The 25,680-nt window shown below is 43.3% G+C and overlaps 1 protein-coding gene across 1 annotated transcript; it reads right to left on the bottom strand.

Moving 5' to 3' along the window:
- LOC133389686 (uncharacterized) lies at positions 1-25,383 on the bottom strand. Its single transcript, XM_061637713.1, has 10 exons — positions 25,202-25,383; positions 23,915-24,079; positions 22,511-22,628; positions 21,585-21,635; positions 18,611-18,667; positions 17,632-17,691; positions 14,846-14,910; positions 9,477-9,555; positions 6,702-6,757; positions 1-217 (listed from the first exon to the last, which is right to left on the bottom strand). The coding sequence occupies exons 1-10, from the start codon at positions 25,381-25,383 to the stop codon at positions 1-3; spliced, it is 1,050 nt and encodes a 349-aa protein (XP_061493697.1).
- Between the last annotated feature and the right edge of the window lie 297 nt (positions 25,384-25,680).

Raw genomic sequence — 25,680 nt, forward strand, 5'->3', positions numbered from 1 at the left:
TCACTTTGGTAAGATGCCAGTACTGTATAGTTGCATATATGGTTGAAAGTAATAGTCCAGGAACTGCCACACGGGCCGCTGATACGCCTCTGTCACTGAGTGATTGGAAAGGCAGGCACTGAGGATGAAGAGGGCAACCAGAAGCAAGGTCAAGAGAATCACCAGCAGGACACCAGCCAAATGCCACAAAACTATCAAGACCCAGGTGACCTTTGTCCTATGAAATAAGAAAATAGAGACCTACAGTTTATAAAGACATGGCAGGGTGAAATAGTCCTCTCTTAGGCCTGAGTGGCAATCTGGTAATGGGGCAAAATGAGTCCATAAGTGGCTTGCAAAAGGTTGTCATTCAGACCAGAGAGTACCTTGGGCTGTTATTGATGGCAAAATGACTCTAAAATCACCCCTGGGCCCTCTTTCATATTATCTAGCACATTATGATTGCTGGTTTTGTTAATGCATTTAAGTGGAAGAAATCCATTTGGGGTGAGAAAGAACATACATTCACGCCAATTAACATTCACATTGCATTCCAGTTACAGATGAGGAACAGAGGAAGCTGCTTTATACCAAGTCAGACCATTGGTCCATCTAGCTCAATTTTGGCTACACTGACTGGCAGTGGCCCTCCAGGGTTTCAGGCCGGGGTCTCTCCTAGCCCTACTGGAGATGCCAGAGATTGAACCTGGGGCTTTCTGCATGTAAAACATATCTTTACCACTGAATGACAGGGCTAGGTTCTGCCCCTTTTTGTCATTAGCCAATCCTGCAAGTGGAATGTTCAGAAGGGGGGAAGAGTGTAAAGGTATGGTTTTTGTCAGGTAAACAAGTCACATGAGTTGGGGGTTTTAGAGAGAGGGAGACAGAGAGTTGGGTGCTGGTTGAGAAGCATCATGCTTATATGCCAGCTATACATGCTTGTCCTACATAAGTCCTTGATTTAAAATAAATATTTTCCTCTTTGTTTTACATTACTGTCTGAATCTCTTGAATGCTGTGGGAATGCAAGTTATATTATCCCTAGAACCCACCTGGTACTGGTCATGCATTTACAGAAACAAACTTCACTCATTTGTTTACTCCTATTTTAGGAGAGTCACCTCATAGGCTGTCAGTAACTTTAAAAAGGGTTACAAAAGGCAGGTGGGGTGGGACAGCAAGCTCCGGTGAGGGGAGAACATAACTAGGGGAATGGACCTGGTTGTACTCACTTGGGCTTGGAAAAGGGCTGTCACAGGCTCTTCCTCAAAGGAAATGAGGAAAATGCAACATATACAGAAAACCATTTAAATATCTGATATCAATATAGCTTTAGATGAAGAAGACAATCAAACATCTGACTCCTTCATATCCAGTACGGTGCAGTGGCCAGTATGTCTGATTTGAAAGCAGCAGAACCACATTCAAACCCCCACAACCATTACGCTTATTGAAAAAATGTAGGCCAAGTCCGTATCTGTCACTCAGTCTAACCTACTTCACTGGGCTGTTATAAAGGTTTGAGAATAATTGTTAAGTGTGATGTTTGTTATATGCTGTAAAATATGTTGATATGGATTTGTATTAGGAGATATATATACTAAGTAGAGGGTGAAGGGAGGGATGTGAATGAGTTGGAATGTTTGTGAATGCTGTGTGTTGGTTGAGGGAATTTTATTTATTTATTAAATTTGTATCCTGCCTTTCCTCCTGGAAGGAGCCCAGGGCAACAAACAAAAAGCACTACAAGCACTCTAAAACATCTTAAAAACAAAACTTTAAAACATATTAAAACAAGTATCTTTAAGAACATTAAAACAAAACAGCTTTATAAACATCGTTTAAAAAAAGCTTGGAAAACATGTTAAAAAGCAATTCCAACACAGACGCAGACTAGGATAAGGTCTCTACTTAAAAGGCTTGTTGAAAGAGGAAGTCTTCAGTCAGCACCAAAAAGATAACAGAGATGATACCTGTCTAATATTTAAGGAGAGCAAATTCCAAAGTGTTGGTGCCACAACACTAAAGGTCTGCTTCCTATGTTGTGCAGAATGGACCTCCTGATAGATGATATCTGCAGGAGGCCCTCACCTGTAGAACCCAGTGATTGACTGGGGTAAGATGATCTTTCAGGTATCCTGCTCCTAAGCTGCATAGGGCTTTGTACACCAAAACCAGAACCTTGAACTTGGCCTGGCAGCTAATTGGCAGCCAGTACAATTCTTTCAGCAATAGGGTAACATGTTGACAATACCCTGCCTCAGTGAGTGAGCAGTTGTGCCGCTGCATTTTGCACCAGCTGCAGCTTCCAGACCAACCTCAAGGGCAGCATTACAGTAATCCAGCCTGGAGGTTATCTGTGCATGGACAACAGGGGGTCAGGCTATCCCAGTCCAGAAATGGTTGCAGCTGCCTCACCAACCAAAGATGGTAAAAGGCACTCTTAGCCACTGAGGTCACCAGGGCCTCTAGTGACAAAGATGGATCCAGGAGCACCCCCAGACTATGAACTTGCTCTTTCCATCAACTCAAGCCACTGTTCCTGTGGCTTTGCCTTAGAACAATTCACACACTTTGGACACATCATCACTGGAGATGCGGATCCAGACATTCTGGCATACGTGGTACAGTACAACCCATCCAAAGCAGGCAATTGACCAATTATTCAAACTCAGGAACCACCAACCCATACACCTCCTTCTTGCTAGGATTCAGGCTCATAAGAACGAAAGAATATTCATCTGTAACCACTTGCTTGAGAATCTCAATTTAAGTACTCATGTTTATATTCATATCTGTTGTGAAAGAAATTTGTTTGGTTTAACAACATGCCTGGCATGTTGGTAGCTATCACAAAGAACATACAAGTTGGCAAATGATAAACAAAGGTTGAAACAGTAACATATGGTGGCAGTGGAATTTACCCTAGAGACTAACAGGGTATAGGGGATCAGCCCATAGCTGTGCTCTTTAAAAACATAAAGATACATAGGGGGTTGAGGACTTCCTAGTGCCTGAACAGTGATAAGCAGAGGCATTGGTTCACTGTAGTGTGTATGTGGTAAAACACATCCCTTCCTGCTAAATGCAGAGTAATAGCATGGGGAATACAACATTAAGCACTTCAGAAACATGCTTTAGAGATGATGACTAACAACATGCTTCACTACTCCATCCATTCTTGCATCCTCCATGCCCAATTACATGCCTGCTTACAAACATCTCCCAAGAGTCTGGCAATGTCCCCCATCTTTCATACATCTTGAATGAACCTGATACATAGAAGATGCGGAGTAGCACACCTGGGAAAAGCAGTTGGACAGAGCTGTTCCAAAATATTTTGCTGCCCTGAGGCAAATGACAAGATGTCACCCCTCATTCCATATACTGAAGTGTCTGGACTGACAGCTGAATTTCACTTCTATACTTAAGACAAGCTATGTGGCACACACAGCTCCAACATCTCACTGTTGCCCCTCAGCAATTGCCACCTGAGGCAGCTGTCTCACTGTGCCTAATGATAGGGCAAGTCCTGCAGGTGGATATATATGTGTTTTATACTGTTTAATTTTTAAATTGTGTTTTAAATTGTTTTTATAAGATCTGTTTTAAATTGTATTTGTTTTAATGTTTTTAGTTACTGTAAACCGCCCAGAGAGCTTCGGCTATGGGGCGCTATACAAGTATAATAACATAAATAAATAAATAAATAAATAAATAAATAAATAAATATGAACCTGACATATGCTCAGTCAATCTAGCTCAGTGTTATCTTCTTAGACTTGCAAAAGCTTTCCTGGGTTTCAGACAGACATTTTGCTCATCTCCAACTAACTGAACACTTTAATGAAAAGGTCTAAAAGGGGTTTCCATGTATGTTCTGTTGAGTGTGCTTTCCATTATCAAGAATTCGGATATGTAGAGTTCATAGAATCATAGAATAGTAGCTATAAGGCCATCATGTCCAACCCCCTGATTAGTGCATGAATCCAGCTTAAAGCATACCCGACAGGTGGCTGTCCAGCTGCACCTTGAATGCCTTCAGTGTTGGACAGCCCACCACCTCCCTAGGCAATTGGTTTCATCATTGTATTGCTCTAACAGTTGAGAGGTTTTTCCTGATGTCTAAATCTGGCTTCCTATACCTTGTCCTGGACTCTGGGATGATCAAAAAGAGATCCTGGCCCTCCTCTGTGTGACAACCTTTCAACTATTTGAAGAGTGCTGTCACATCTCCCCTCAGTCTTCTCTTCTCAAGGCTAAACATGCCCAGTTCTTTTAGTATCTCCTCATAGGGCTTTCTTTCCAGACCTCCAATCATTCTTATTGCCCTCCTCTGAACCCGTTCCAGTTTGTCTGCATCCTTCTTAAAGAGCAGTGCCCAGAACTGGATGCAGCACTCAAGTTGACCAGTGCTGAATAGAGGGGAACTAATAATTCACGTGATTTGGAAACTATATGTCTGTTAATATGGCCTAAAATGGCATTTGCCTTTTTGCAGACATATTGCACTGTTTGCTCATATTTAGCTTGTGATCAACAACAATCCCAAGATTCTTCTCGCATATAATATTGCTGAGCCAAGTATTCCACATGTGCATTATAACTGTGCATCATCTCTCTTATACTCTTAAGTGTGGCCACTGCTACTCTAGGCCTCTCACTTTTTCTTCCAACAGTGCCACCAGCTTGCACTTACTGCACATGTACACCATGTTGTTCTTAGGCAAGAAAACAAACATTGCACACATCTTGCAGGTCACCACCAATAGAGTGTCCTTTCCATCCATAGTCTCTATTACCTTTTGTATCTTTTTTCCCCTACTTGTATTGGAATGCCCTGTGCTTTGTCCACCTTGAAGGTAAACAGGAGAGTCCCACTGGTATACGGTGCGTACTACAAGATTTATTTTTTGTTAGAGGTGTCCTTTGCCGAAATCTGCTGGCAAACTCCTCTTAGCTCTCTGAGAGCTGGCTAGCATGTATATCCTCTGAACCAGCTGTGACAGTTGGGAGTCGTGAAACAGAACGTTACTGATCATGGAGAGGTTTGTAAGCATGTTTGTGCTTAAAAACCCTCTTCTGAGGTCTAAACAAGAGATTGCACACCTGGGGATGCTGGGAATAGAACTTGTATTTGCACCCCTGCCTTTGTCTACTACAGTTTGAGAGTTAGTGTGTCCTGCCAAATTCCTGAACATACCTAATAACACCTTCCATATGTCTTGAGAGGGGAAAAGTGTGTATTTTCTCACTTCTGCCTATTAATTAATCCACATCAGAAAACTGGTAGGGACATAGGGACATAGGAAGCTGTCTTATACTGAGCTGGAACATTGGTCCATCTAGCTCAGTATTGTCTACAATGTCTGGCAATGGCTCTCCAGAATTTTAGACAGGATTCTCTCCCAGCCTCCTTGGAGATGCCAGGGACCTTCCCCATTCAGATGCTCTGCTACCACAGAACTATGGTCCTTCCTCTGAGCTATGGACCTTTAATATTAAAAACAACCATTTAAAAAACAGGTCAGCCACACATCAGTGCATCTGCCATATATCTCAATGGTGGTGGTGGATGGGACTCACTGTTACTTATTTGCAATGTTAATGCATTCGTATGTATTTGCCGATGTTCACTATTTAGCAACATCAACACTGACTTTAAAAAACTACATGCCCCAAACCAATCCAAAAAAACCCTTTCCTTCCTTCTGCTTTCTCCGTTTTCTTGTCTCTTGGTATATTTTTCCACATTATTCCCCGTTTCCATTTCATTACATTTGCTGAATGTTGCTAACTATAGAAGTGAAATCACTTCTAGTGGTTATTTTTTCCTTTAAATTATTTCCCGTCTAAATAAAAAATCAAAACTTTAATTTCAGAGTGCCTTTACTGCCAAGTTTAAAAATGGCAGACCTGCTGAACTTCTGAGGAAATTTTTGGTAGAAGAGGATTCTTTTTTCTACATTCTACTGAACTTCTCAAATGTGATCTATCTCAGATTCCACAGGCCAATTCTTCTATCAAACTTATCAGTATCCATTGCATTTCAGTGGTACCTGGGACTTCATTGACATTGTAAGCTAATGTGTTCGAATTATATAATCGCTCTACATCTGTGTTGGACATATGTGGCTCGTCATATAATACCAATGATGTTTTGGGGGGAAGAAACTTGATGTGCTTGAAGTAAGATTTATTTTTCAGAATAAACTGGGGACACATTTTTAAACAGCAATGCATTTGATGAGAATTGTTATTTTCTAAAAAATCTAATTTCAAGCACTTGGAGTTTCTTCCTGTCCCTTCCCCCCCATCAGTGGGGCCTTTCCCAGTTTTGAAGTTGATGAAGCTTCCAAATCTGTAACAGAATCTCACTGGACTTGGTAAATGCTAGTATTGTTTGGAATAGTTATACTGTCATGGGTGAAAGTGAAAATCTACCACTGGATTCTGGTTATGTTTTGGAGTTTGGTGTCATAACTAGTTAATCAAGGAAATGGTCTTCTGAAAATGCTAGAGAAAATCTCAGCCAGTCTCCCCATAAATAATGGAGATGAACTCTCTGCAAAGATTATTTTGATTGTATGAAATAAAACCCCATTGTACGTGTACGAGACAGATTTCTGTTGCTACAAATATCTGCTTACTATACATTTATGGTTTTGTTTTCTTTTGGAATGGAAAGACAATAACAAATAGTAAACACGCTCTTCACTAACCTACCACCACAAAGCTGTTTTTTCACAGATTTTTCTTCCCTTCGCATTTTTTCTTCCTGTGGGTAAAAAGAAAGATGAAAGGGTGGTGTTTTTTTTTAATGTAGCACTTGTAGTAGCACATGAACAAGGGACTCAAACAGTCCATTACCGAAGGTTTTAAAGTTCTTATTTGTGTGAATCTCAAAAACGAAGTGAGGAAAATGGCACTGGTTAGCCATACTGTAATCTATCTGTCACCAGAATATCTATCCTGCTGAATTACACCATGATCTTAAAACACTGTTTTAGCTGTTGTCGGGCAAGCACAAGTTTGTACCATGACACCTAGAGCAGCATCTATGGCCATTTTAAGCACTTGTGATGTATAAGGACTGGGCACAGCCCCCTGATCCACCTAGTGGCTCCAATTTCAGAGGGGCGGGATCAGGCTGACCCACCCTGGGTCAACCTGGGGGCCACCTGCCCCTCCTCATGAAAATGGAAATGGACTGCCTTCAAGTCGATCCCAACTTATGGTGACCCTATGAATAGGGTGTTCATGGTAAGCAGTATTCAGAAGTGGTTTACCGTTGCCTTCCTCTGAGGCTGAGAGGCAGTGACTGGCCCAAGATCACCCAGTGCGCTTCATGGCTGTGTGGGGATTCAAACCCTGGTCTCCCTGGTCATAGTCCAACACCTTATCCACTATACCACACTGGCTCTCACCCCTCCTCATAGCCAGTGACAAATAATTTCAGGGAGTGGGGCTAATGTTTAATTACTGTAAAAAACACAACAAATTAAACATGCAGCTGAGAGTGGGGGTGGAGGAAGAAGACATTGTGTCCCCTTTCCCCCTCCCAACCGAGAGCAGGGATCAATTCTGTGAGGTACTCAGCGCTGGCATCAGGCATGAATGGGCCCTTGGGCACCAGCCTGCCCCAGGCCCATGGTGCCGTAGCCCAACACCACCCCATACAGGTGCCCCACCTACCTCTTGTGTCATGTGAATGATGTATGCACATCGCACGCATGGCTACTATCAACCAAGATGGCAGTGGGGGCATTAGCCCTTAGAGAAGCCCCCACCACCCTCTTGGGTGATGGCAGGCATGTGTGCATAGTGCACATGGCATTCACACTGACAGGAGAGGTAGGTGGTGTGTACATGTAGGCTTATTGAAGCCTGCACTCTCTGTATTGGGGAGGTGCCTAGGAGCTCCCTCTCCACAATCCGTGGCAGGGTCGGGTTGCAGAACCCAATGCTGCTGTGGATCATGAAATGGGAGCACCACCCTCCCACCCTAAGGAGGGGCCTTTCAGAGGCCCCTCTGGGTCACAGGGTCCCTTAGCCAGGGCCCAACCTGGCCTCCCTTTGGCACTGACCCTGGGGGTACTGTTTTGCAAGTGGCTGTTCCACAGGAAAGTGCATCCTGCATGGTGCTGCTTTGCAAGGAAGGAAAGCCGCTTGCAAACCAGCAGCCACAACCCGCAGGATTGCTGCCTCCATTCAACAATTGTTGAATGGAGGCAGCGATCCTGTGTGGTGCTGCTTTGCAAACTAGAACCTGCATCCTGCAGGATCACTGCCTCTTGCCATCAGCTGATGAGCAGAAGCAGTGATCCTGTGAAGCAACGCTCAGGCAGGAATGAGAGCCATGGCATTGGGCCTTCCCAGTTTATGCCTACCTCTTCTTCCTTCCTGATGCCCCACCAGCCCCAGGTCACTCTCAGCCATACGACCTGTAGCCAATCAGTGGCTGTCTTGGCCGAAGTCCCAAAAGATCCAAATGAGCCCAACTGGGCCTCAGCTGAATCCAGTGCACACCCCTACTACATATGGTAAGAACAGCCCTTGCCCGGATCAGACTACAGGCCTATTTTTAATCCAGCATTGTGTTTCCTACAGTGGCCAGCAAGATGCCTATGGGAAACCCACAAGCAAGACATGAGGACCATAGTCCTTCCCATGGCTGTTTCCCAGCAACTGGTATTCAGAGGCATGCTGCCTCTGATCCTGGAGGTAGCATATAATAGCCGTAATGACTTGCAGCCGTCAAAAGCCTTGAAATGTCTCTTGTGCGACACACCTATGCTATGGAGGGCCTTTCGTGGAACACTGGCACAGAGACTAAAAATGGGTCACAAACCAAAAAGGAAGTAACAAAACATTCGTCTGGAGTGGCGCTGGAGCCCTTGTACAAGATTGTGGGTAGAGTGGACCACTGCAGCAGATAGCATCAGACTGGTAAGCCAGAACTTGTTTTTAGGACAGCACATTCCTCTTGGCTAACTTAAGAGGAGAATAATTTCAAAGCATCGCTAACGTATGTTGTGAGTTGATGACGCAACAGCCCTTTTGAGTTAGCCACATCATGTGTTTAGCATGTGTTTTTAAATTGTTTTTAATTTTATTTAAAATATTGTGTTTTTAAATTGTTTCTTGTGTTTTAAAATTTGTATATTTTTGTTTTTAATTGCTGTAAACCATCCAGACAGCTTCGGCTATGGGGCAGTATATAAATGTAATAAATAAATAAATAAATATCATACAACATCTTCAGCCCTCCCTTACAGAAGCTATGAAACAGCCTTGCATCTACTTCCACATCACAACACAAGCAGCAGCAGCAGCTGTTGTCCAGAGGTTCTGGGTTCAGTTGCAATAATTGGGCTAACTTTAGGTATAACATAAAATCAGAACCTTTTATTATTATTATTGATTGATGAACTAAAATTTGTGCTCACAAGACTGACCAGATAGCTTTCTCTTTATTTGGTATAAAGGTTACTGACCAGTTCAGCCCTGGCTATTTCATACATCAAGCTCTTTGGGTGAAGGTTCAAAAACTTGCCTGGGAACTTGATCTGATGTCTGAAATAATAAGAAAAACCTGGATTATTGACAGATTTTGTAGCAGCTGTTCTGCCTCTCTATATTATAGCAATGGTCTTAACCTAAGATACACAAGTAGTACATATAAAAGAACAGTTCCAACTCAACCCCACCCCACCCCACTAACAGAAAATATTGTAGTACACATGAACGAGCCTGATTCTGGGTCTCTCTGAGGGAGCTTTCAGCCTCCAAGTCTAGTCAACACTATATGACAGGGCCATGTATTATGTGACATATGGATGGAAGAAAATTTTATTTCATCCACATTTTTAAGTGATGTGACCTAATTTGCATCCCCAGGACTAATACACAGATCAGAACACAGATCAGAATCTTTCAGATTTTGCACTGCTCCAAATTTTGCACTTCCGTTTTCAGCTCAAATAACATACCAAAATGTATGTATTAGCATAAAATGTTTTGAAATTCTGACATTGAAACAAGATACATATTTAAATAATATTTTGTGATAAAGTATGCATTTAAGTACACACATATATACATGTTTTAAATGGGCTTTTGTATGGATTATAATAAAAAAATTAGCAGATTATGAATAAACATATGTGAAATTGACACAAACTAGAAATGAACTGAGCCATCTATCCCCAATGCGATACATAGAATTGTATTAGCTAAGTCCTACTCAGAGTAGACTTATTGAAATTAATGAACCTAAGTTTGTCAAGTCTATTAATTTTAATGGGTTTACTCTGAGTAGGACTAGCATTAAATACCACCCAAAGTTATTTTGATATAATACACCAACACCATATACAATAGACGTAGAGTCAAGGTTATCATATTGGTGCAAAATCCAAGAATGACTGAAGATCACTTTGTAAGTATCACAAGGTAGTTAAAAACAATAACTAATCCACATTAAAAGCATGGTTTGGCTAAAATGTGACAAAGGGTGGATTTCCTCATCTTTGTAATACATGATATGTATTTAATACATGATAATAAATTCCACTTTAATGACTGAGAATTGGATGATTTAACATGGCATACAAATATATTGTTTTGTGGTATGTAAATCTAAGTGCAATGCTTGGCTCAGCATCAAATCATTGAATGAAAAAGAGAAGATTAAAAGGCTTTCTCTTGGGAAGCTAATAATAATAATAATAAATTTAATTTCTGTGTCGCCTATCTGGCCAAAGGCCACTCTAGGCGACGTACAAAACAGTTAAAACACAATGAGATAAAATACAATAATACAATAAAAAACAGTATGAGAATAATACAGCAGCAACAATATTAAAACAGGGTAGGAGGCATTTCAGTCACAGTAATTAACCTTCCCCGGAGATCCCAAAGGCCTGTTGAAAGAGCCAGGTCTTTAAGGCTTTACGGAATACATTTAGGGAAGAGGCGTGCCGGAGATCTTGTGGGAGGGAGTTCCAGAGAGTGGGGGCCGCCACTGAGAATGCCCTCTCTCTTGTACCCGCCAATCTAGCTGTTTTTGTCGGCGGGATTGAGAGAAGGCCTTGAGTGGCTGATCTTGTCGGGCGGCATAATTGGTGGCGTTGAAGGCGCTCCGTAAGATAAACTGGGCCGAGACCGTATAGGGCTTTAAAGGTTAATACCAACACCTTGAATTGGGCCCGGAAAACAACTGGAAGCCAGTGTAGATCGAACAACACTGGTGTGATGTGATCCCGGCGGCGACTATTCGTAAGTAGTCGAGCCGCCGCATTTTGTATAAGTTGTAATTTCCAGACCGTTTTCAAGGGTAACCCCACGTAGAGCGCATTACAGTAGTCCAAACGAGAGGTGACCAGGGCGTGTACTACCAGGGGGAGCTGATGAGCAGGAAGGTAGGGTTGCAGCCTTCGTATGAGGTGTAGTTGATACCAGGCTGCCCGGCTCACCGCCGAAATCTGAGCCTCCATGAACAGCCTGGAGTCAAGTACAACCCCAAGGCTGCGGACCTGGTCCTTCAGGGGTAAACTCACCCCATTGAACTTCAGGTCAACATCTCCCAACCTTCTTTTGTCCCCCACAAGTAGCACCTCGGTCTTATCGGGGTTCAGCTTCAGCTTGTTCCTTCCCATCCATCCACTCACGGATTCCAGGCACTTGGACAAGGTCTCCACAGCCAACTCTGGTGAAGATTTAAACGAAAGATAGAGCTGAGTGTCATCTGCATATTGGTGACACTGCAGCCCAAATCTCCTGATGATTGTCCCCAGCGGCTTCATATAAATATTAAATAGCATGGGAGAGAGGATAGAGCCCTGTGGCACACCACAATTGAGAGGCCAAGGGTCTGAAACCTCCTCCCCCAATGCTACTTGTTGGTACCTATCGGAGAGAAAGGAACGGAACCACTGTAATACAGTGCCTCCAATTCCCAATCCCTCCAGGCGATGTAAAAGGATACCGTGGTCGACAGTATCAAAAGCCGCTGAGATATCGAGGAGGACAAGAAAGGTGAATTCTCCCCTATCTAATGCCCTCCTCAAATCATCTACCAGAGCGACCAAGGCTGTTTCAGTTCCGTGACCAGTCCTGAAACCCGATTGCTATGGATCCAAGTAATCCGTTTCATCCAAGTGTGTTGACAACTGGTTGGCCACCACTTGCTCAATGACCTTGCCCAAAAATGGTAGGTTCGAAATTGGGCGGAAGTTATTGAAAACTTGGGGATCCAAGGAGGGCTTCTTCAGGATGGGCTTTACAATTGCCTCCTTGAAGGCTGATGGCATCACATCCTCTTTCAAGGAAGCGTTTACCACCGCCTTGATCCCCTCGCCCAATTTCTCTCTGCAGCTCATAAGGAGCCACGATGGGCAAGGATCAGTTAGACAAGTGGTAGGCTTCACAGATGAAAGCACCTTGTCCACATCCTCAGAAGGGAGAAGCTGAAACCGATCCCAACTTACCGGCATGCAACGGGCCAACTCTGGTTCATCCACTGTATCCACGGCGCATGGGATCGAGCTCCGTAAGTGTTCGATTTTGTCAGCGAAGTGCTTTGCTAATATATCACAGGAGGCCTTTGACTGTTCCAAGGGTTCCTGAGCAACTGAACCGACCAGGCTTCGGACCACCTGGAACAGCCTCCTGGGACAGCACTCTGCAGACGCAATAGAGGCAGCAAAGAAAGCCTTCTTTCCTGCCTTTATTGCCACTTGGTAGGCAGCTACTGCTGCTCTAACCTGTGTCCGGACATCTTCGGAGCGAGATTTCCGCCACAGGCGCTCTAGTCGTCTCACCTCCTGTCTCAAACTACGCAACCGCAGTGTATACCATGGTGCTAGTTGAGTTCTATTCAGCGGGAGAGGACGTTTCGGAGCCACCCGGTCTAATGCCCTGGTGATCCCATCATTCCACTCCTTCACCAGGGTTTCGACCAGGCAACCTTCAGCAGGTTCCAACTCCCCTAGCGCAGTCAGGAATCCATCCGGATCCATCAGGCGCCTGGGGTGGACCATTCTAAGAGGTCCTTCACCCCTGCGGAGGGGGCATGGCATCGAGAAGTCCATGTTTACCAGATAGTGATCTGACCATGACACAGGGGTGGAATGAACCACTCCCAACTTCAGACCACTTCTCTCCTCTGCCAGGACAAATACAAGGTCGAGAGCATGACCGGCTACATGGGTGGGCCCAGTATTACTAAGGTGCAGTTCCCAGGAAGCCATGGTTTCCAGGAAATCCCGAGGGGCTCCAGTGAGAGTGGCCTCAGCATGCACGTTAAAGTCACCCAGCACTAACAATTCTGGGGACAATGCCCATACAGCCGAGACCACCTCCAGCACCTGAGCAGACCCGGAACATGGGATGGATATAATGCATCTATCCCGTGTTCCCCTATTCCGGCATGTGACTAAGTACATATATAATAGTTTAACACATGGAGAAATAGACTTCCTATTAAATTCCTAATATGGGAATGTTCTCTAGGATGTAAGATTAGGGTTCTCTATGGGTTCTTTCACTTGGGCTATTATGTAGAAGTACATAATACTCCTGAAAATTAGGAATTTATTATTCTCCAGATAATGACTAACAGTGTTCAATAAGTAAATCAAGCTTTCTAGCAGCTATTTCATCATATATAAAATCAATTACTGACTGCTTTGCACTGAAGTGAACTCTAAAGAGCCAGATGACTAAATGATAGCCAGGTTGTTTGGAGAATAAGGAAGAGGACATTGGAAATACCTTATGACAAAGATGGTCCATAAGTGGGCTTTCTGTGGAGCCATATAGTTTTCTTTCACAAAAGAAGCACTTTCTCCAACTTACTTCTATAATGGCATTTTGTTCCCTCAGCACAAAGCAAACTGCTTCCTTATCATATGTTGTATTTTCCTGAGACATATACCAATGTGCATGTAAATGGTAGTGCATTTATGAGGGCAGCCTTGAGATGTGATCTGATAGAGTCACCACTTGTAGCCTGTCGGTGGGCATCAGGGATGCAGACAATGGAGTCCATGGTCAAGGAAAAGCAGGGTTGGGGAAGAACAGAGTGCCTGGCCAGATGTAACTGAATCCAAGTCATGACCTAGCCAAAATTAAGATAACTTCAGACTATGTGATACATGTGTGAAACTACAGAGGTGAAATAAGCCAATCATGTTGAGCAAAATGGAAATGGACTGCCTTCAAGTCAATCCCGAATTATGGCAACCCTATGAATAGGGTTTTCATGGTAAGCAGTATTCAGAGGTGGTTTAGCATTGCCTTCCTCTGAGGCTGAGAGGCAGTGACTGGCCCAAGGTCACCCAGTGAGCTTCATGGCTCTGTGGGGATTCGAGCCCTGGTCTCCCTGGTCATAGTCCAACACTCTAACCACTACACCAAGCCAACTGAAAAGGTTGGGATTAAAACATGCTTTGTGGAGGGCAGAAGAACAAACTTTCTGGATTCAGACCGCAGGACATGGGTCCAAAGCTGCGTGAGGAGGGTGCTGGCCTGGTTTTACATTTTGTAAGAGTGCAATGCCATCAGCATCTTGTCTTGGTTATTAGGCTTCTACTGACTACTCACTTCAGAGTCAACACCTGACACAGCCTCATCAAATGGAGCTTGGAAAAATGATATGAACCTGCTGTTTCCTTGACCACTTGCAGTCTTAAAATAAAATACTGCAGCTATTCCCTCGTCTCTTTCACTCAGCAGTAGTACATACACCACAGGTCAAAGTCATATTCCTCCCTAGCAGAATTACCATGATTTTGATTTGTCTGACATGCTTCAAGATATGACAATGGCTACAGAAAGTATTCGACTCATAGAGGAGTCTTACCGAGCCTTGTCTTTCGCAACAGCCGACAGCTCACCCTGCAGGGCTTTCTCTCTGTCCTGAAGAACCTGAAAGCAAAATAATCAGCAAGTCCCCTTCAAGTCCCCTTCAAGTTCTTCCTCCCCCACCCCCAGAGATATCATACAGGATACTCCACACAGATCAAAACCTAAAGCAATTTTGTGATATGTTCCAGGGATAGCCAAAAGCATTTCTCTATCCACTTTCTCCACACCATGCATAATTTTTAAATTAATTTTTAAAATTTCCACAGAAAGTATGGAGGATCTGCACTGAAGAAGCTTTGCTGTTAAGATTGCTCATTGGTCATGGCCAACTCACTGAGCTCTGGGAGCTTTTGGGGTTAACAACTACTGACAGGAAACTGTTGGAATATGGGCAGGGGAACTTGAATATCACTACTATGTACCAAGAGAGGAAAAGCAAGTCATCCATGCACATATATGTTTTGTATGATGCTTGAAGTAGGGACCCATAGCTGTCGCTGACAGAAAGGTGTGCAATTTTCACATCTATGTAGAGTTCATGTACCTCTCCAGAGAGGTGATGTACAAGCAGGGTTGGGCCCTGCCCCCTGCACACCCACATTTAAATACACCCAGCCACATCACCTCTTGCATTGCCATGTCAGTGCTATGCGTGCATGCCTGCCATCACTCAAGATGTCATGGGGGGGCATGTTGACATTCCTGCCACCATCTTGGGTTATGGCAGGCATGTGTGCACAGTGCTGGTGCAGCAATGCAAGAGGTGGTGTGACCAGGCATATTTAAGTGCACACCAGCTGTGTATGCGTGTGTGGTGGGGTGTCACCTGGGAGAGTGGAGCTGCTGCTCCATAATCTGCCCCACTGTCCTGTCATGCTTTGTGATCAAGCCCTGTGACCAGGGCCGGTTCTAAAGGTGGGGCACTGGCCCGAGTGCCCCTGGGGCTACAGGGGCCCCCGAGGGGCCCCTCTGCTCCCCTGCCACAGATCACATGGTGAGAGCTTTGGAGCGCCCGCCATTCCTTTGCTTAACCTACCTTGTTCTGCAGTTGCACACACAGCACTGCCCTTAACAAAGATGGCAGCTGAGGTTTCCCTAAGGGGCTGAAGCCCGTGCCGCCATCTTGGCTGATGGCACGCATGCATGCTGCATACGCACATCCCTGCCATGAACCAAGACGGCAGCAGAGGCTTCAGCCCCTTAGGGAAACCTTGGCCGCCATCTTTGTTAAGGCCAGCGCTGCATGTGCAATCACAGAACAAGGTAGGTTAAGCAAGGGAATGGGGGGGGCGTGCAATCCACCCAGCGATCCTGCCATGAATCACAGAAGGGGAGCGCTGGGGCAGGCTTGTGCCCAAGGGCCCTGCCTGTGACTTGATGCTGGCAGAGATTGTGGAGCAGGAGCTCCACCCTCCCAGCCCCAGGGGCCCTTGGCCAGTGCCCAACCTGGCCGCCTGCTAATACCAGGCCTGTGTACAAGTTTCCACTTTGCATGTTGCAGAAGAAACAGCAGGGCTGAGCCAATATTGCCTGCATGGGGGAAAGATATTAACAACAATTTCCTCTTGGGTATTTCTCCTTTAATTTTTGGAGGTCTTGTTCATGGGTTTTTTGTAGGCATGGGAGAAGCACTGTAGCAAGAAAGTACACTATTCTCTTGACACTAGGGATGGGGGAGGAGACATTTGGTTCAGTTCACACTTAAAGCTGAATCTATCAAATGTGCACTTTTCAAAAACAATATGAGAACCAAAACACAACCCTCCTTCGAAGTCTGCACATCTAAATTTTGCAATGCAGGTCTCCAACCAATGTTTACAAAAATGCATATATTAGGGGAAAGTGTGCATAAAAATGAATTATATTAGTGAAAATAACATACAAAAATACATTGTATTAGGAGAAATTGCTTGCAAAATGTGTACACTAGTCAAAACTGCATACAAAAATGTGTTTATTGGGTGAAATGCTTACTAAAATGCTGAAGAACTTTCATGAAGATTTAAAATAAAATAAGATTACAAATTGCTGCAGAAATGTGAACTGAATTTCAGATTGCAAAAATGAGAAACTGACAGATCTTTCTACCACACCTGACACATATTCAGGTGTACTGCTCTCTCCCCCCACACCTAGTTTTCATATGGTGGTAGCAACACTATCCTATGGACGTGTCAGCTCTAATCAGCAGCAGATTTGCTGCCATTTTTGTTTAAAAATAGCCCTTCATTGTAGTAACACGGATATTGTTACATAGCCATTCCGACTGGTCCATATAATAAATTTGGCTGTGTGAGGTCACAGATGGAAAATTAAGCTAGATTAGAGTGAGGCAGTGTGAGGAAGTATTGCCCAGACTACAGATTATCTTCAGTTGTCCTCAGTGGAATCACATAGCCAATTCCGACTGGGTGTCTGACAATGTTACTATTATTTAGAAAAAAGTCGCTTTTTCATATCTGTGTCTTTCATAGCTAGAGCTATGAACAGCACTAAACCAGCCTCCTTTTATTCACCCCGACATTTGCTGGAGCACAATCGGCACAGCCCTAGGAAGAGTTTTCAGCTGTTAGGGCTGTGATCCTATGCATGAATGCCATGGGACTTACTTCTCAAAAAACCTGCATAGGACGCAGGCAGACTGCATATCTCATTCACTCATTTGCCTTTATTTCATAGTGATTATCAAGTCCTTTGTAAGTGTGTTCAGCATTGCAACTAAAATAGGCAGGTGCTGGTTTCCTTACTGTCCATGAACAGTTCAGCATTTCACACAGATACCTGTATTTTCACTTGGTATTCTTGTATATACTCTTCTAGTTCCCGGATTTGGTGTTTCATCTGGAAAAGAAGCATATGTCTTGTCTTTCTTACTTTCTTTCCACGTCCTTCTAATGCTCCTTGCCTTGGATTCTTGTTGAGCACAATTACGATCCTTACCTAGTGTAATCATAGGAATTCTAGGTGCACCATACATGTTAGAATGCATATTTCATTGGCCACTACCTGGGGAAGTGTCAGGGGACAGAGCAGAGACAGTAGGCATGATCAGGCATCCTGGTGTTCACCTTGAAAATCAATCAGTCCCTTTTATTGTTTATTTTGAAAACCTTTGGGGGGGTTGAGCATTCAAAAAGAAAGAGGGTCTGATTAATGCCAGCCTTCCACCACCTCCTGCCCTTGCATAAATGGAAAAAAGTGCTTCCATTTGGGGAAGGGGTTAAGGTAGCAGACAGATGAAGGTTCTGAAAATAGCAGAAGGAAGTGACATTGAAGTACTTCTCCCTGGGGAAAATAGGGCTTGTAGTTCATACAGTGTGATGAATTAGTATTATTTATTAAATTTCTCCCCTGCCCTGCCAGGGGGAAACAAGGGACAAAAAGTTAAAGACGTCTTAAAACATCTTAAGAAGTGGTGCTGTAGTGGTCACAGTGTTGGACTGGGACCTGGGAGACCAAGGTTCACATTCCATTCCCAACACAATCATGACGCTCACTGGCTGATCTTGAGCCAGTCACTGTCTCTCAACCTAATGTACGTCACAGGGTAATTATGAGGATAACATGGGGAGACCAGTGTATGCCACCTTGAGCTCCTTGGAGGAAAGGTGGAACATAAAAAAGTAAATAAACCCAGTGGCACAATTATGCATGTTAAAGCCTAGTTGATTTCAATAGGAGAGTTAGCTGAAATCAATGGGACTTAGAAGTGCTTAGCTTTGGTTGGGGTTTGTCCCATGTATATGTTAATTAAATTTACCTTTGTAAAAACTTCATCTTCTTCACCACAGGTCAGTTTGCATTCCTGGAGCTCTCTCTAAATAATAATAATAATAATAATAATAATAATAGTAATAATAATAGTAATAATAATAGTAATAGTAATAGTAATAGTAATAATCCTCATTTGGAAACATCTCATGCATTACATGCAAATGAATGTATGACTTTTCAACTCTGGTCAAGAGAAATAGACATACATTATTTGGCATAATTGAATCAAGAACATAATTAGTACAATCCTCAGTGAAAAGAAATAGGAGCCTTGCAAGACTACAGTTCCATACTTTCATTCATTTCAATGGGGCTCATATCAGAGACATTGTCACAAGATTGTGCATCTTACCTGAAATCCACGAGATCGCCAAAATGTATGAAATATATATATATACATATATTTAGAGAGTTTTACACGAAGCTTTTTTAAACTCTCCAAAACATATTGGACTGATGACGACGATGATGGAGCAATCCAAACCTCCTTTAGGCTGGAGCAGGGGTTGGATTGGGTGGAGGTGGCCCTACATCCAGCTCTGCTGGTTAAGCTGGGCTACCACCGTTCCACCTGATGAACATGCAGACAGATGGGAGTGCCATTAGCAGGATCCCCACCAGAGGTAACCAGCAGAGGCTTCCAAAAGAGAGCCTTCAGGAGGCAGGGAGGGCCTGAACCTGTCCAGGATATGTTGGATCCCAAGCTGATCTCACTACCATCACACATTGGTATTGGGCCGTCTTCCCATATCAGCTCTAGGCTGGTGATCTTCTGCACTCCCACCTTCCACTCTGTCCTCTGATAGCAACAGAGCTGCAGATGCTGCAGTGGCCCCACCACTCCATACAGGTCATCCAGTGAGAGGGAAGGTTTAGACTGCACCCATAACCTTAAAGATCTGCAGTGTTACAAAATGAAAATGGCCTGACCACATTTTGGAAATACAGCCCTGCCATCTTTTTTACGTGGCCACCCTACAGTCATCATACCCAGGTGCTGGTGTGCAGATCCCGAAGACTTTAGCACAGTTTAGCAAAGGACCATCTTTCTTCAGTTCCATATAATCAGGGAATGCTAAGATAACCAAAACAGAGATGTGTGAAACCTCCCAATGTACCCCACAGATTTCCCATCTTCACAAACACTGTATCACATGTTCTGGACAATTTTCATGAGTATCTAATTTTCACAATTGTCCATTGTCCCCTATCTAAAAGAGCTATAGTTTGCATTAACTCCAGCGAGTACTTCATTGAACCTTACTCCTCCGCATGGGCAAGCACCTAAATTTTCTTCTATTCTGGTTTTAAATTTACTCACTCGTAGTTTATTGACATGACAGCAGAGCTGTAGGTAACTCTGCTGGTTGATCTTCCTGGATGCCGTCAATGCTGAACTCTGGTTTTGGGCACAAAAGCATAGATATACTTGTATTCAGTCTCACTAATATGCACTGGCCAGCCCACCAAGTCTTTTTTGCTCTTTTGTTACAACCTTGGTGTTCAGAGGCCAAGCCAGATATGACACTGGTGATTCTCATCATGGAACTCCTTTTTTGTTTGTTTTAATAATTAGTAGCCTTTTCTATCAATGTAGCCAACAGCAGCTTTAGGGGGTTGGAGTTATAATGGGGAAATGTCATGGCAGGAACAGCACTCTGTCTTAAACAGACCATATCCATTGACTTCAAAGAAGTAAGAGAAGCCATGTAGCTCAGTGGTACAGTGCCACTTTTGTCTGCAGAATGTCCCAGGTTTAACCCCTTGTACCTCTAAGTGTGTACAAGACACTCCTGTCTGAAATCCTGGAGAGCCACTGCCAGTCAGCGTACTGAGCTAGATAGACCAATAATCTGACTTTGTATCAGCAGCTTCCTATATTCCTAAATCCCAGTAGGGCTATTTATTAGCAAAATAAAAATAAAAATAAATCTCAATTAAGGATCTCCCTCGCCATGTTTGGTTTGGCTTTAGATGTTAATTTCACAATGATTGAGTAGAATAGTGTTTATTAAATAACACTAATATTTTTGCCAGTAGAAATTAAAGAGTAACTGCAAAGCTATGCGGTGAACAGAACTGCAATCTGTCAAAGTCTAATGCTTCAGGCACAACACTGACTTCTACAAGAAGAGAGCATACAAGTGAGATATTCAGATAATGAACGCTGTTTCATGCCCACTTTATAAAGGCTTTAGTGCTGCCAACACAGGCATACAATAAAGAAACTCGAGCAGTGAGGAGATAACAGATGCATTACATTTTTAAAAAGGAAATTCTTTTGACATGAGTGAACAAACACTAATGCAATAGTGTCAATTCCCATCACACTTCCAAGTGGAAATTTGATGCAGTTATTCTGCATCAGCCCAAATGGAGGGGCTGATCCATGTGACCAAACTGGCATGTTGAGAATGTGGGTTGAGTGGGCCCATGCAGAGCTGACATGTGATATAATCTGTGAATCAGTAGTGGTCGGCAGGGAAGGGTGTCAGTATTACCTGACATCCCATCACTGGCATCGCTGCACTTACCAGGAGGAAGAGAGTCGGGAAGTGGAGGGCACCACAGTGTAAATGCACCAGCAGAGCCAATCCAGTTCTCCTCCAAGTGTGTTTGCATCATGCCAACCTCTGAGTTGCCTCATCCCTCTCCCTCCCAGTAAGCACAGCAACACCAATGATGGGAGGTCAGATAAGCACCTCTGCCTCCCCCACTAACCACTATAGGTGTGAATGGTTCATCAAAAATCTGGCTCACAACTCAACCTATGTTCATTTTTCCATCTCTCAATTCACCTTCAGTGGCTTTATATTGATGAGGTAATTGTGAATTATATTATGTGTGGGAGTTCCAGCTGTCTTAACACATATACCTACAGCACATTCATAAATACTGGAAAAGATAAAATATAGTGCAGATAAGAAATACAGAGGAAACCTAGCTGATTAGCTACACACCTTCTCAGAAAACATGAAGATTCTCAAGTGTAAATTTTCATTGTCCCTCTCCTGTGAGGGTAAGAGATTGTTGCAGTTAGTTGTGAAGAATTATATATACAGTACCTGACTCTGGGCTGCAGACAAAAACGCTGCAACAATTACCTACAAACTAAGAAAATCCTCAGTGAAGCTCCTCATGCAACTCAAAGTCCAAGTCCTAACTATCTAATATTTCTCCAATGCTAAATGCTAGCCTTGGCAGATGTTACAACAAAGGCAAGTGCCTTATGCTGCAGCTCTCCCTCTTTTCTGGTTTATGATGGTGTGTGGAAAACCAGAGGATCCACATGGCAAAGAGGTGTTCACAGATGGCCCACAATATGGAAAAGCCTCCAGATTATTGCTTTTACAGCGGCTCCTTAGTTGGAGGAACTGAGCCTCACATTCACATTAATCAAATTTGAATAAGTTATTCCAAGCATCATGTATGCAAATAAGTATATACCTGGTGTGGACTATAGAATAGAATCTATATTGACTGAAGGCCTATAGAGTACAAACAGGAACTACATATCAGCATTCAAGCTATAGAAATGCAACAAACTTTTCTTTTGATATTAATATTGTAGGGCAGCCTTTGCCAAGCTGGTGCTCTCCAGATCATTGCTTGGGGCTGATGGAAGTTATAGTCCAAAACATCTGGAGGACATCAGCTTGATGAAGGCTGTTGTAGGAGGTTATTGAATCAACAGAAAAGACCATCCTAGTAAATGTCCTGAACCAATAAGGATTGGGTTTTTTTTCCTTAAATGATTGAAAAATAACATCACCCTCTAGTGTTGATCTAGCCAACAGATCCTTAGGTGTTGTTGTTTTAAGAATGCCATGCAATGTGTATTCATTTTAAAAAAAAAACTTTGAGCAGGCATATTTCTTTTGCCTACCAGCTTTTTAAGATACTGTTCCTCTAAAGATGCCGTCACAGTCTGTTCTTGCTGATTTTTGTTTGCTGCTTCAATCTCTGTTTCTAAGGAAGTGATTGTCTCTTCAGCTTGCTTTATCCTGTGAATGGTCCAGGGAAATAATAATAACAACAGCAATAATTGGCTTTAAAAGTTAAGACCAGCACTTTGAATTGTCCGTGGAAACAAATCAGGAACTGATGAAAGTGGTATAAGAGAGATATTCCATTACTGAGAACTGGGCTATGGCTATCATTCTTCATATTTGTACCATCTGAAGTTCCCAGACACTTTTCAAAGGCAGCCGGTGTTGGGCAAGCACCAAAATGCTTGCTGTCCAAATTATGTATGCCCCTCGAGTGTTTAATGATCCAAGGCTGCAATGCCAGCCCTCCACCTGCTGCTATGTCCTCTCCCTCCTTCAAGGAAAATAAAAGCCTCCTGTAGGGAAAGGGATAGTGGGTAGTAGTCAGAGGAGAGCTCCAGCAACTTCATCAGGACATGATGCAAAAGCATCTTTTCCCAAAGGGAATGATGGGGGCAAGACACTCAAATGTGTCATTTCCTGCTGGAGAGGATTATCAGGTTCTGCCATCATCACTGGAGCCCCCCTCTGACTGCTACAGACTCCCATTAAGGCGAGGCTCTTCTGTCTCTTTTACCTTGAGGGACAAAAGGAACAGGTGGGGCAGGCCAGGAACCCATGCAGGTTGTGCTGTACCCATTTTGATTCCACTTCCTGTAATTTGAGATGGAGTACTCATCCAACCCTGCGTTGAATACTTACTTTATCCCTGAAATGCACTTTATCCCTGAAGGTAGCCTCCCACAAATAGACCATTTCCTGGAAATCTATTTGGATGTAGTTACTAATGGCCCATGTGGTGGGGTGGAGCCATCCTCCTGGCATCAGTGTTGCTGCAGCTTACCTGGATGGGCCTGAGGCAGGGTCAGGTGGTGGCGAGGTCTGGACTATGGGGGCACACTAGTGGAATCAATCCACTGCTCCTTCTGGTGCATCTGTGCATTCCCACCTTTGCTGCTCCCCTGCCCCAGCCCAGTCCTGTACACCTAGGCTGCCGCAATACTAGACTTGGGAGCACACTCTGCCCCATTACATAGGCCACTACTGGATGCAATCCAGATGTGTGTGGCAAGTCCTGACTTTTCCAGAAAAGGAAGTAGCTGGTGCACCACCAGCCTAAACTGGGCAAAAGCACTCCTGGTTACAGCCACCAGCAGGAGAAAACAACAGTCAATGTAGTTTTATGGTGTGAAACTGATTTTTGTGTGGTTTTCAGGAAAAGTTTGGTTCACAATTCCTTTAAAATCATTGTTTCCAGGTTGGAATAAGTGATTCATCCAATGCCATTGATTGACACATACCTTTTGAGCTCAGCTTTCATGTTTCTCATAGCTCCTTGTAAATCTAAAATATTTGCCTTGATGTTGTTCCCTTCATTAATGAGGCAGTTAATTTGTTCTCTCAACCATACATTCATATGCCTCGACTGGAAGATGGAGGCTCCTTTTGCTGCTATCCAAGTGTCCCTAGTTGGGACATAAAATATAATATAACTTACTTATTGCAGACTTGGAATCCTGGAAGAAAATGCGTCGGGAGTATTTTAAGGGAAAGACTGCTGACAGCAAGTGCAATGGTAAGCGTATTATTATATTATATATTATTATTAAGTTTATATACCTCTTATATGCCAAAATAACTTCTAAGCAGTTTACAATTATAAAATCAACTGTAAAACATATACATAATTAACATACGCTGTATCAATTTAAGCAGAACATTAAAACATCCCTAATTAAAATATACAGTAAATCAAACCAGTTAAAAAGCATGACAATTAAAACAGTTTTAAAAAACCAGTTAATAAAATCAGAAGTTCAAGTTCAGGGGAATGCTTGCCTTAACAGGTACAGTATGTCTTCAGGAGCCAGAATGCCATGGAGTCTCTTGTATTTCAGCAGGGAAGGCCTTCCACAACATGGCTGCTACCACTGAAAAAGCCCATTTCTGTGTTTCCACAGCTGATAATTATCAGCCCATAGCAAAACTAACCGAGTTCCATTTGCTAAACTCAATGTCCTTAGTGGTCAATGAAAGACAGCTTTTGAGATAACCTGGTCCATAGTTATTTAGGACTTTTGTATAGGTCTGTATACCAATCATTTGAGGGTTGGCAGGATAATACGCTTAGAATCCTACTACCTACAAGGAAGATGCCATGCGATTTCACAGTGGGGTGGCTTTGTGCCAGAGGGCAGACCTATATCTGAAGGGCTGGAGAAGACAGTCCTAATTCTGAAGAGTCCTCTATGTGAAGGGCTGTCCAGAAGATAAACAGCCATAAGAAGGGAAGCAAGGACCTTGAAGCCCATCAGTGGTTTGCACCTGGACAGCAGACTGAGCTGGCACACAGGTCACCTAGTTGCAGTTGTCCAGACTAGGGTGAGATGCATTGCATTTCTATTTAAGTTATAATAATTATTTCTATATATCATATGTATCTATACATATTAAATTAGCACATGCAGAATTTATGCATATATATCAATCATATTTTATCCTATTTAAAAAAGATATGTACATTGCCATGCTATTTCACACACACACCCCTCCGCTTGTCCCACTTCCCCCAACCTAAGGACACTTACCTGGCATTTTTGGTTCCTGTATTGACAGCTGCACAGGCTTCAGAAATCTGCTGGCAGGAATAACACTCTTTTAGAATTTTTGTTTTAACTTCTGGAACAAAATAACTATCAGATGAATTTTTGTAATGTTTAGCTACTTCCAAGTGTAGATGGTTCCGGTAAGAAGAGTGGGGCTTGAACATGGGATAGAATTGCCTTTATCACCATCACTATCCAGTGTCACCAATATCCATGGCGCTTTACAGATTCCCTGTCTCCAAGAAATGTCCAATTTAAATTTGGATAGTGTGAAAGGCAACAGCGGAAGGGGAAGGAGGGAGAGACAACGGTAGCAAAGGATGTGACCAAATGCAGTTATGTGTCTGTTTTATACTTCTGTAATTTTATCATTCTGCAGTTGTTTACCTGACTAAGGTTGCAGTCTAACCCTCCCTCATTCCAGGATGGGGGGGATGGATAAAGTGGAGGCATCTCCCTGC

The sequence above is a fragment of the Rhineura floridana genome, chromosome 7 (genome assembly GCF_030035675.1).
Source record: "Rhineura floridana isolate rRhiFlo1 chromosome 7, rRhiFlo1.hap2, whole genome shotgun sequence".
In the NCBI taxonomy this organism is placed as follows: domain Eukaryota; kingdom Metazoa; phylum Chordata; class Lepidosauria; order Squamata; family Rhineuridae; genus Rhineura; species Rhineura floridana.